The sequence below is a fragment of the Trematomus bernacchii genome, unplaced genomic scaffold, assembly GCF_902827165.1.
Source record: "Trematomus bernacchii unplaced genomic scaffold, fTreBer1.1, whole genome shotgun sequence".
NCBI classification, from domain to species: Eukaryota; Metazoa; Chordata; class Actinopteri; order Perciformes; family Nototheniidae; genus Trematomus; species Trematomus bernacchii.
This window is the reverse complement of record NW_022988050.1, coordinates 5718492-5729827: the sequence shown is the minus strand read 5'-3', so window position 1 is coordinate 5729827 and position 11336 is coordinate 5718492. Positions and strand designations below refer to the sequence as shown.

The 11336-nt window shown below is 40.8% G+C and overlaps 1 protein-coding gene across 2 annotated transcripts; it reads left to right on the top strand.

The window, feature by feature from the left end:
- The first annotated feature begins 2837 nt into the window (after positions 1-2837).
- znf281b (zinc finger protein 281b) lies at positions 2838-10834 on the top strand. Of its 2 annotated transcripts, none has more exons than XM_034119838.1 (7): positions 2838-3020; positions 5158-5679; positions 5820-5930; positions 6036-6159; positions 7479-7562; positions 7692-7810; positions 8143-10834. In XM_034119838.1, exons 2-7 carry the CDS (start codon positions 5230-5232, stop codon positions 9745-9747), a joined length of 2493 nt encoding a protein of 830 aa, XP_033975729.1. In that variant the 5' UTR covers positions 2838-3020; positions 5158-5229; the 3' UTR covers positions 9748-10834. The 2 variants fall into 2 exon arrangements, with proteins under 2 accessions (XP_033975729.1, XP_033975728.1); XM_034119837.1 differs by having other exon boundaries at positions 7470-7562.
- Positions 10835-11336: the final 502 nt, after the last annotated feature.

Here is an 11336-nt window from a genome sequence, read left to right as displayed (position 1 = left end):
TGACACATGCAAATTGAACTGTGCACAAAAAAACAGAATCTCAGCTATTCGATATTTTAAACCTTCATACAATAATATGTGTTTCTAATTGTGTTTTAAGTACAGTATGCTTCCCCTATCAAAAACACTTTACATGACATGCCTTTATACTTGATACCTAGTATTTCGTAAAGGGTTGCATGATGAGTCAATAATGTTAACCGCCACAGTAATTTTTAAGTGATATTTTATTTTGTAATTGTTTTGCTTTTAGCTCCCCCGAAGCGCATACCATGAACTCTTGACTGTAAGGCATTAACCCTTTAACTGCCAGCGCCACCATTTGGTAGAGCACATTTTGTGTCTTGATATCTTGTTGAAAAAAAAAAAAAAAGGTTTAACTCCATCTGATTCAGCCAGCTCTACCCTTTGGTTGACATGTTATGCACAAAACAACCTCTAGATGTCACTGTGGTTTGAACAGAAAGCCCTTCAGCTAGCTTCTTCTGAGAAAGTTGGCATGCTAAAAATCACTGTTGAAGAAATCGCTCTTTTTGGTCAACTTGTGTAAGGTAACCATATCATTTTTGACATATTTTAGTGTCAGAGTACTGACTGAACATAATTAGATAACTTGATGCACAAAAAAAGTTTGAACAAGGGTGTAATTATTTTTTTGGAAAATATGCTCAACCAACCGGTCGAATTGGCCTTTTATGGTAAACTAGCAATATGACTTTTTCAGAGTTTCAGAGATGTTTTTCAATAAAATGTGGTAAATACATAGCTAGATTCATGGTAATATTACTAAATCTAGTACTGCCTTATGAGTCTCAGAGTGAAAGAGTGATAATAATTTATATAGCACCTTTCATGCATGGCATACAGCCCAAAGTTGCTCACAGATGAGCAAGTTAGGCCAACACAGGATATAGACATTTGCTGTTAGGCCAGTGGTTTCCTGTTAGGCCAATTCAGCATATACAGTAAGATGAGCAAGTATTTTTTTTATTATTAAAATGTTTACAATTATAATTTATTATCTTTTATGAATATATCTGGTTGTATATATTGCTCATTTTCCATAAAAGAAACAAATGTATTTGAGTTTGTGTTTTATTTGAGTTTGATGCATACAAATACTGTACTGTATATGATGATTGTTGAAAATGCACTTTTACCATAGAAGGCCAGCTCAACCAGTTGGTAGAGGCTCATACAAACAAAACTGTGTGGTCAGTCAAAAAAAAAAATGTGTTTGTGGTTATTTGTGGCCCATTTGATAAAAAAATGCAAACAAATAATTTTTCCATAGCTTTTTTCTTGGTCTGGCAGTTAAAGGGTTAATCTGATATCTGTCAATAACAGGTTGATAACAAAAACTCTTTATTTTGTTAATGAGTAAAGACATGTTTTGCTTTTAGCAGAAGAACATGTAAAGTGTGGTAAACAGTACACTGCATAAACTGCAGGAGAAACACACACAATGTCCTCATTTTCCTAATTCTAGCTGATATAAAATGTCAAATAAAAATGCATCAGTGGAGAAACGAAATCTCCCAAGGATTATTATATTAGCATTCAAAATAACCATTTCTACGAAGCCACAAATGTAGTGCCTGAACAATAAAGGAAAAGGACACACTCATCATGGTGAATGCATCACACAACAACAGAACATGTTCTATTCAATCTAAGGAAGACAACAGAACAAGGTCAAAATATGAGCCCTGTTCACCCCCATCATCAGTTATTCATGAACATTCACTTTGTGGAGACAACACAAACAAAACAAATGTGATTTTATAATTACATTTTGAAACAGGGATGTTCTCATTCATAGTGCAGATTACCCCTGAACTGATCAATACTATCGTGGAGCCAATTCCCTAATGAAATTAGTCATTAATCAATATCGAAATAAATCAATTCACTGTGAAGATGGTGCTATATATATCGGAATCATACACATAAAAAACAATACTGTCTTAATTTTTTAACAAAGTTCAACATTTGTGGCAGTTTTCATTTGCATTTTTTATTTATCAGCATCCATATTCTTATGAGGTGTTATTATTTTATTATGAATGGAAATGTCCTTTTACTTAATTGATTTAATGAATTTACTTTTGCCCTCTGTTTGTAATTTATGTTTATTTGTGTTAATAGTATTTATTTACCTATGGTTTTCTAGCTTTTTTCATCAACATTTTCAAATTGAATCTTGATGCATGTCTTACTTGAAAATCGAAAAAAATACAAGGTTATCATTTAAGTACCTTATATGTACCTAAATTACATGTTTATTATATAAACCTGACAATTATTGCAACAAAGTAAATGTTACTCTTTGTATAGACAACAAAGGATCCATTGTGAAAGATATTTTCATCATATGTTCTCCTCTTTTATATTTTGCCAAAATCCTTTCAGTACTGCAGTAATGCACATTCCCAAATATACATCCAACCGTTCATTACATATTTCATTCAACATTAAAGTGATATTGAACCTTTATCTAACATTGAATCTTTCAAAAGGAACCCTGAACAATACATTGTTTTATCTTCCAATTAAACTATTTCCATAAATTAATGTGTGTGGCTTATCATGTCCTCCAGTGTCCTTTTCTGAATAATTACATTACATTTAATTTAGGTGTTTTCTGTCATGTCAGCTGTTGACAATCTGTATGTCTGGGAGATATGTGTTTTACTTGGGACGTTTTCTGAATCCTGAATTAAAAAAGATAAAGACTTGCACGACGCCATGTCTCTCCACATTACATGATGTTTTCATGTTAATGTGTCCAAGTTGTTTACATTACTATAATTCTCACTCTGTGCTGTCCAGCCTCTCTCTTCCCTCAGCCAGCCTGTCTCCTCTCACGACCCGTCCCTACTACACCCATAATTCCCCGCGCCAGGACAAGATGGACGAAAGCAGCGACCGCCGGAGAACAATGTTTTGGCAATAAACCCCCAAAGCGGCGAATACGGAGAGAATACAGGCACGTTTTAACCAACTGCGGTCATGTGTAGGTGAGTGGGAAACGAAATAGTATTTTATTTGTGGTGAATGCTTAAGCTTTGTCGAGATTTTACCCGACGGAATTGTGAGACGGTGAGATGCACCGAGAGCCAGCATCATTGTTTCTGTTGCATGGGCCGTAATGCGGGTTTTCATTCGGGGCAAGCTAGCAGCTAACTAGCTAGCTCATGGCAGCTTGATTGTTATAAACACAGCTGCTTCAAAGCGTACAGTTTTGTTTAGCACTGGATATCAAGTCCACGTGTACAGCAGTCGCCGAGGAATGTGTTTGGTAGCTAAATGTGCTGGTAAGGCTTATCCGGGAGCAATTACAGCTAAAGTTAGCTAACAATAAATAGAGCGCCAGCGTTGCTCGAAGCCAGACAGATTTGATTTCACGAGCGTCATCAAAGCTTGGGAATTGGAGAATGAGTAATTTATACCGATGACCTTATTTGTCTAAAACTTGCTGTTAAAATGTACATGTCCCACTGTTTTGTATTTGCTTCTATGGAATTGATTCATACCTTTGTTTGTGTTATGCTTCCCCTCATATATGTACCTTTTTAAATAGCCAATATGCGTTAATGGCATCAAATCATGGATCCTGTTTTAGCATTAGCTAGCTTGATAGCAACACTAGGTAACATGCTAAACGTTGCGTTACATCGATAATATAGGATAAAAATACACATTTATCAAAGACATACATGGCTGATTGAGTCAACATAACTTTGATTGTTGGTTTGACTTTATGTGAATGGCCGATCTTTGGTTTTAGTTTGTCTTAGCCTATTGTTTTGATTGAGGACGTAAAGGTGCGTTGATTGTGTCTCATTGTGGTAAACCGGCTAGCTTGCTATGCTAACTAGCTAACTATTATGCATCACAAAAGCTCATCCGCTTTCTGTTGAATTCAGTGTGGAGGAGCCAAATGGTCGGCTAGTGTAGACTAAACAATACATTCTCACTCCAGTCTTCTGTGCTCCTTTCGATACACGTAGTAACACATCAAGCCTGCCTATTTTGACTGTTATGTCTAGCTGTATTTGACCTAAATATCGTTTGTTTTAGACAAGTGTAGTGGACCGATTAGTGTGCCTGTATTGAAATCAATGACCCCCAGCTTTTTTAATTCGTGATGGTTTATTAACCAAACATGGCCAGCGGTGTGATTCAGTATGCATCAAAGTGTAAAAACAATAGGGATGTCTGTGAAGGCGTTCAAGCTTTTGCACAGATTTTATTTTGGCTACATTCCAAAACACATGTGGTGCTAAATGCCGCAAGCAGAACAATACAGGGTTCAGACGCAGGTTTTTGCTATTTTCTCCATTTACTATTAAATTAATTATATAGAACCAATTTCGTTCCAAAGCTTGTATTTTATTAAGTATAGAGCTTCACAGTTTTTTACTTTATACCCTCACACACTTACAACATATATCATTCATATAATTCACAATCTTAGTGTCTCTGTTTTTTATTAACCAGAGATCTGTATTTCAATAATACACAGACACGTGCATTTATCTTTCATTCAAATGTGTATTAATAATGTCTTTATTTTGTGTTTGTTATAGAGAATACTAGGTTCTTTCATGATGGTTGACCTATTTATTATTTCATTTGGGGATTGATGTGGAATTTGGGCCATTGCGATGGTACGGTCTCTTTGAAGTATTCGACATACTAATTGTAAAAGAATATAAACGTTGGCTCCAAGCTGTGCCAAAAGTCGATTGCTGGGTTTGAGATAAAAGAAAAAGTCCACTAACTGCTTTCATGTTTTATATTCATGTATATCATGTAGTATAAACAGTATTTACAATTTATCGCTTCACTGTTGTGTTGACAGTTTCACAAAGTGAGCTGTTTATTTTAATTCAGAGGTTTCTCACGACTATTTACGTAAAGCCTAATAAATCCAATTACGTAATTAATGGGCCACAGGGGAAATTGAGAGAACATTGTCTTGCACACACTGAAGGCTAACGACAAGTGAGAAGTACTTTAGGTGGAGTGGCCTTAGAGATTAGGTGTTTTTATATAAATTAATGACAAAACCTGACAAATATTTTTGATTGTATTATACGTATCAATGTCTAAAATCACCAATAATGAACATGATTCTTCTCTCTCTTTCAGGAAACCCTTCTCCTGCATTCTTCTTTAGACCTACTGCCCTTCTTCTTCCCTGCACAAAGCAACACCTCCACCATGAGTATTATCCAAGACAAATTAGGCAATGAGTTTTTGCGCAATGGTGGCATGGATCCCAATTTTGCACCAGGTATGCTTATGTTCAGCCACCTGCCGCCGGTCACCAGCTTTACGCGGCTCGCCTCCCAGTCGGTTATGGGCGAGCTTCCTCAGGAGATGATCCTGAAGAAAGAACGCGACTCTCCCCCAGACCACCAGGGCAATTTGAACACAGGCGGCTTCCTCCACAGTATGGGCATTAAGCAGGAGCGACTAAGCGAGCTGGATTACCGCATGCCCCTCTACAGTGGGGGTGGAGGAGTAGGGATAAACTGTGCTGGAGGGGGCGCGGGGAAAAGTAATAATGACATGCCGGACATGTCTTTCGCCAACCATCACCACCAAAATCACCAGAATATGCTCCTTCATGACCTCAGCCTCAGCAACGTCCGTTCCCTTGGAGAACAGGTGAGAAGGGGTTGTGGTTCTTAATATTGTTTAGTGATATCTAGTTCAACTTGAATTTGTAGACCCTTTTAACTAGCAATTTATGTCCCTTTTCTGCCATTTACTGAACTTACCCTGTTGTTGTTGTTGTGTGTCCTCAGATGCCTGTAAGACCGGGTAAAGAGCCAAAAGAGTCTGCAGGTAGAAGAGGGCGAAGGAACAACGGGGACGGGCAGGGAGGCAAGGCAAGAAGGAAACGCAACGATGCTAAGGTTAATCCCTTATCTGTGGTCCCTGTCAATACACCAGAACAATGTGCTATTTGCCTGAAGAATATCTCAGTATCTAACATGTTCTGATGTGTTTTCTCTTTGTAGGCCATGATGTTGGATGGAGAAGGAGCCTGCATGTCCCCCAACTCAAAACCACATATCTGTGAGCACTGTAACGCGGCCTTTCGCAGCTCCTACCACTTGCGCAGACATGTGCTCATACACACAGGTGAGAGGCTTTCGCTGCTTGCCAGTGCCTTTTACTTCTTATCCTATATATCTATATTAAATTATGTGTTGATAAGTTCAATTCAACCAGCTATGTCCACTCCTCCTTGCACCATTGCTGATTAGATCTCCCAATAAGAGACGCCTGGTTGAGGCTGTATTAGAGCTAACAACATTATAATGAAACTATGCTTGTGTAAATATTCTTCCCGTGATCAATTTGCATGTTACCTGCTCTTAAGCTGTGTTAGCAGGATTGCACTAAAACACAATTAGGCAATAATAAAAACAGCACTCTTAGGAAAATAAAATGACACTCTTCACTACCCTCCGGTCTAACTAATCTCCCCAGGGTTCCTACGGTCATTAAAAACCTGGAAAAGTCATGGAAATTCAAAATGCAAATTCCAGGCCCTGGAAAAGTTATGGAAAACAATATTTTTCCCAAAGTTTTGGAAAAGTCATGGAAATGTAACCAAATTTGCATCAAATATAATTTTATTTGATCTAATCGCGGAAATAGTAATACTATAATGATAATAAATACTGTATCGTATAGTAATGAAACGTAAAATGGCATTTAACTGTCGCGGTATTTTGCTGGTGAGAGATTTTAGTTGCTTTAGCCTGTAGAAGCTAGTAAGCCTACTATTTGATTGGTTTTAGATAGGCACAACATGTCTCATATGCAGACCTTATTTTCCAGTTTACCATGTTAAAATAAAAATGTTTCAGTGGTACCGCTGAGAAAGAGTAATTCTTTTGGTCATGGAAAATTAGGTAAATGCCATGGAAAAGTCATTGTAAAATCATTGGTGAAAAAGTGTATGAACCCTGTCTCCCCTTCCCCATGAGTGCTTGGGGCCATAGTTAAAACCAGGAAATCACAGAAGCCACGGATGACTCAATGATTACTCATGTATTTCTGGAAGTCTTAGTCATCCTCTTTGCTGGGAATACCTCATTTTGCTTTTAGAACTTGAACACATAAATGATTAGGAGGAAAACTTTGTTTCCGTTTATTTGAAATCACTTGTCTTGTTTCCTTATTACTTCTTCCAAGCGTACTGGCGTGTCACAATTTAAACATGGGAAATCAGTTGTTTTTGTATAGTTCTTTGTCTTATGTGTCACACTAAATACACAATATAACACCATTTCTCTAGGAAATGTCTATATGAAGTGTTTAGCACGTGAGTCTCATACGTCTTACTGGTGTTTGATGCCACAGCTTTAACTGTCATTGTGACCATATGGTCGGGTGACGGGCTAGGAGATAATTAATGTGGTGAGCGGATTGTTGTACTCTTGATCGCACAGGTGAGAGGCCTTTCCGGTGCAGTCAGTGTAACATGAGCTTCATCCAGAAATATCTTCTCCAGCGGCACGAGAAGATCCACAGTGGTGAGTTTCTGCCCTTGGATATAAAGTCTTGTGTTTTTGGAACACATCCCTTTGCTTATCTGCATAATCAGATTATATAAGCGATGTTGTAGTTACACAAACTCTAACACCGTCATCTGTCTTTTTCAGGAGAGAAGCCTTTTAGCTGTGACCAGTGTAACATGCGCTTTATCCAGAAGTACCATATGGAGCGACACAAAAGGACACACAGTGGCGAGAAGCCATATCGCTGCGATACATGCCAACAAGTAGGTTATCTGTGGTCTGTTTGATAGGGAGCTTACCGCCGTTTTCTCTTTGATTTGATGTCTTTTGCAATTTGGCTTTTATATATGTTTTTGATGCTGTTTTTGAAGTGATCCTTTATTGAATTATGTGTATCAGTAACATGCATTATTATCATTTTGTCTGCAAATCTAAAAAACATTTATTTCTGTGCTTTCCACACTTAAATCCATCTTTAAATCCCTGTCTCAAATGGGATTAGTGAAGTTAAAAGACGTCATTGAGAGCAATATTTTAGAACGGTTTTGGTTGTCCTCCCTTATCCTTATCCATGTTCTCCTTTTTCCAATTTTAGTTTTTCTCAAGAACAGACCGGTTACTGAAGCACAAACGGACTTGTGGAGAAGCCATAAAGAAGGGCCTGGACCCGAGCATGCTGGAGCTCAGCGATGCGGAGCTAGGCCAGGGCAGCTATTCACTCACTCAGGGAAACTCGACCACCTCCGGACGCAAGAGGGCCAAGTCCAAAAACGGGGAGGGCGGCAAGAGGAAGAAGAACGCCTCGGCATCAGCAGCTTCTTCCTCTGGGGGGATGAGTATGCAGGACTTCGACATGGAGCACCCCTCGGGCTCCGACCCCAACATGCAGGGACGTACTCCTAAATTGGTCTTTAAAAAAGCCGGCCGCAAGGGTCTGGACAAGGGCCTCCTCGCTCTGGAAGACACCGCCGACGGACAGAAACGGTTGGGGCAGAAGCACGACTCCATGGATCACGTGGAGGTTTCGGGCCTCGATAACATGGGTCTGCTCCAGGGGCCCGGGCTCAACAAGCAGGGGCCCACCACCAGCAGCAACTATGATGATGCAATGCAGTTTGTGAAAAAGCGGCGCTACCTCCAAGCTGTAAACAATGACTATGGAGCCGGCTCACTGCACATGGTATCCCAGGGCAACAGCGTCATCCACGGCTCCCTGGGGCCCGAGCCCACGCTGGCCATGCTGGACACCTCGCCTCTGGATCTCAAGCACGACAAGTCAGGCATTCCAGACGAGGTGCTGCAGACCCTGCTCGAGCATTATAGCCATAAGCCAGAGGGGCAACACCACCACGACGTGACTTTCGACCTGTCGGACCACCCGCACCACGTCGACCTCCAGCCGGCGGCCCCCGTCACCCCTGAGCTGGAGGACGACTCCCCCAACGGTGGCGACAAGCAAGCAGTGATGAGCGAGTACTCGAAGTTCCTCCTGCAGGCCCTGGAGCGCACCAGCCACAGCGGGCCCTTCCCCAGCCTTGGCCAAACGGGGCCCTTCCCACTCCTGTCCAGCAGCTCCAGCCCCACGGGGCCCCTCTTCTCAGACAAACACGGGTACGCCACATCTCCGCTGGACTGTGGCTACCCGCCTTCTGTGTCCTCCCCGCTTCCCATCGTTGCCCCTTCGTCAAACTCCTCGTCGTCGTCCTCCAAGTCCCACTACGGCATGCTGGTCAGCTCCCCCTCCCAGGCGGGCTACCACCTCAGCTTGGAGCCCACCAGCCACCAGCAGCTGACCCCCTCTCAGGAGCTGACGGAGCAGCTGGAGAAGCAGCACTCCCCGGGCACCTTCAACCTACCTCCCCAGGACCTGACTGCCTCGGCAGACGGATCCAAGGGGCCGCAGCCCAAGTCCGGAGTGGGCATTGCACCCACCAACGGCTCCAGCTACCCCGACCTGTCCCCACTGAACACCCCAAAAGAAACCATGTACCAGATCGAGAACTTCGCCCAGGCCTTTGGCTCCCAGTTCAAGTCAGGGCGGCGGACCCCTCTGGGCTACGGCAGCGATCCTGGGGTGGAGGTGGACCACCGAATACGGACTCCAGTGTCAGAATTCTCAGGGTATACCAGTTTGTTAGCTGACGTCGGCGAGCCAGTGAGTACAGGATCAAAAACCCAGACAAGCCAAAGTTTCAGATAAGGGTCAAACGAGGTGAATCCAGCAGGGGGCTCCTGTTACTGTCCATGCAGCCCCCACACCCATCCTAATTTTGTTCTTGTAGCAAAGTTTTGTTTTTTAAACACTGCCATTAATTGTTAATACAAAATGACCAGGGAGGGTCTTCCATGGCCTCAAATGCAATTTTTTTAAATATTCTCATTTTTATTATGTATTTAGTCGCTTCATTTTTGTTTAAGAGTAGTGATTTTGATATGAACGTACCGTAGATTTAAATGTAATTTAAAACATTTAGAGGGTAGCTATAAACTTACTTTTTTTTTTTTTTTTGGAAACCCTTGTGTTTTACCAATCATACCATTTGTAAAGTAATAATGGATAATGTTGATAATTTCAATAATAACATGTGTGGCAGGGAAAGGCCCAGAATTCAAATTGCAAAAAAAGTATATATTGTCTGTTACAAGAAACATATTAACTCAGGAAAAATAGTCAAATTTGTGTAATAAGACTTTGTATTATGAGATGCAATTGGCACAGTTTTTACAGGTGTACTTTGAGACTACAAAGCTTTGATTTTTTGTTTCTTTTGTACTCGTCGGAACAACAAATTACAATACATGATGATGTTTGGTTTCTACTGCGTGTAGCTTTGTTGAGATTATGGTACTGTTGTGTCAATGTGAAGACATCCACATTTCTTTAGAGAGCCACATGTGTACACGAGGTAGTATGAATTGTAGTGGAGTTCAGCACACGGCATCTTTAAGATAACTTGTCAGCTTTAGGCGTCGGTTAATGAATCCCGTCTAACCGCATACTTCTCTAGTTGTGCCTGCTTTGGCCAGTAGAAAAGAAGAAGCTTAAGACTAAATTCATCCCGTTACGGACGTCTCAGAAACATCATCCGAGATCTTTTCCTCATGCTGAAGTCACCACTTTCTGCTCCACTCTTGCTGTTCCTTTTTTGTGTAAATGGAATCAAACAAGCACTTTTTTTAAAACAAATCATCATTGGAAGCAACAACAACCCATTCAATTTGCATATGTGATACGTGATTATTATGCTAATGATTATTAATATTATTTTAAGAGGAGAAAACTGTGAACGGGATTGGGGGGGTGGGAGGGAGGGAGTATTTTAACGGGTTTGAATAGGGGTTGAGTAGGCATGACCATGGGCATCTAAATGTATTTTGTTGCTTTTTTTCTCAAGGGTAGAAGAGAAGGGGAGGGGGGGATTTTTTTCTTACGGTCTGTCGGGTGATGTTGTAAAAAGATTTGCCATAACTTTGTTATACAATATTTTGAGAGTACCTCTGTATTTAAGTGTTTTGAGAGACGGGCTGACATGCTGGAACCCCAAACCCCTTTTTATTTATTCTCCACTAGCCACAACAGAACTCGGTAGCAGATATTTTTGGCAAGTAATCCCATTACCTCTTACCTCCTTTTCCCCCCTCGACTTTTTTCTTAATGATATTTTTAACCCCACTGTGGTAGTAGATGCAAGAAACTGCTTCAATGATACAGTTAAGAAACACAAACGGTAACTTATTCCCCCCTCCCCTTTCCCAAAATGCAGCCCTGCACTCGCAAGAATAAACAAT

Excerpts from the sequence above, each read along its gene's own strand:
- znf281b (XM_034119837.1), top strand. The coding sequence starts at position 5,230 with ATGAGTATTATCCAAGACAAATTAGGCAATGAGTTTTTGCGCAATGGT. Across the intron at positions 7,563-7,691 it reads GCACGAGAAGATCCACAGTG|GAGAGAAGCCTTTTAGCTGT; the intron begins GTGAGTTTCTGC and ends TGTCTTTTTCAG. Across the intron at positions 7,811-8,142 it reads GCTGCGATACATGCCAACAA|TTTTTCTCAAGAACAGACCG; the intron begins GTAGGTTATCTG and ends TTCCAATTTTAG.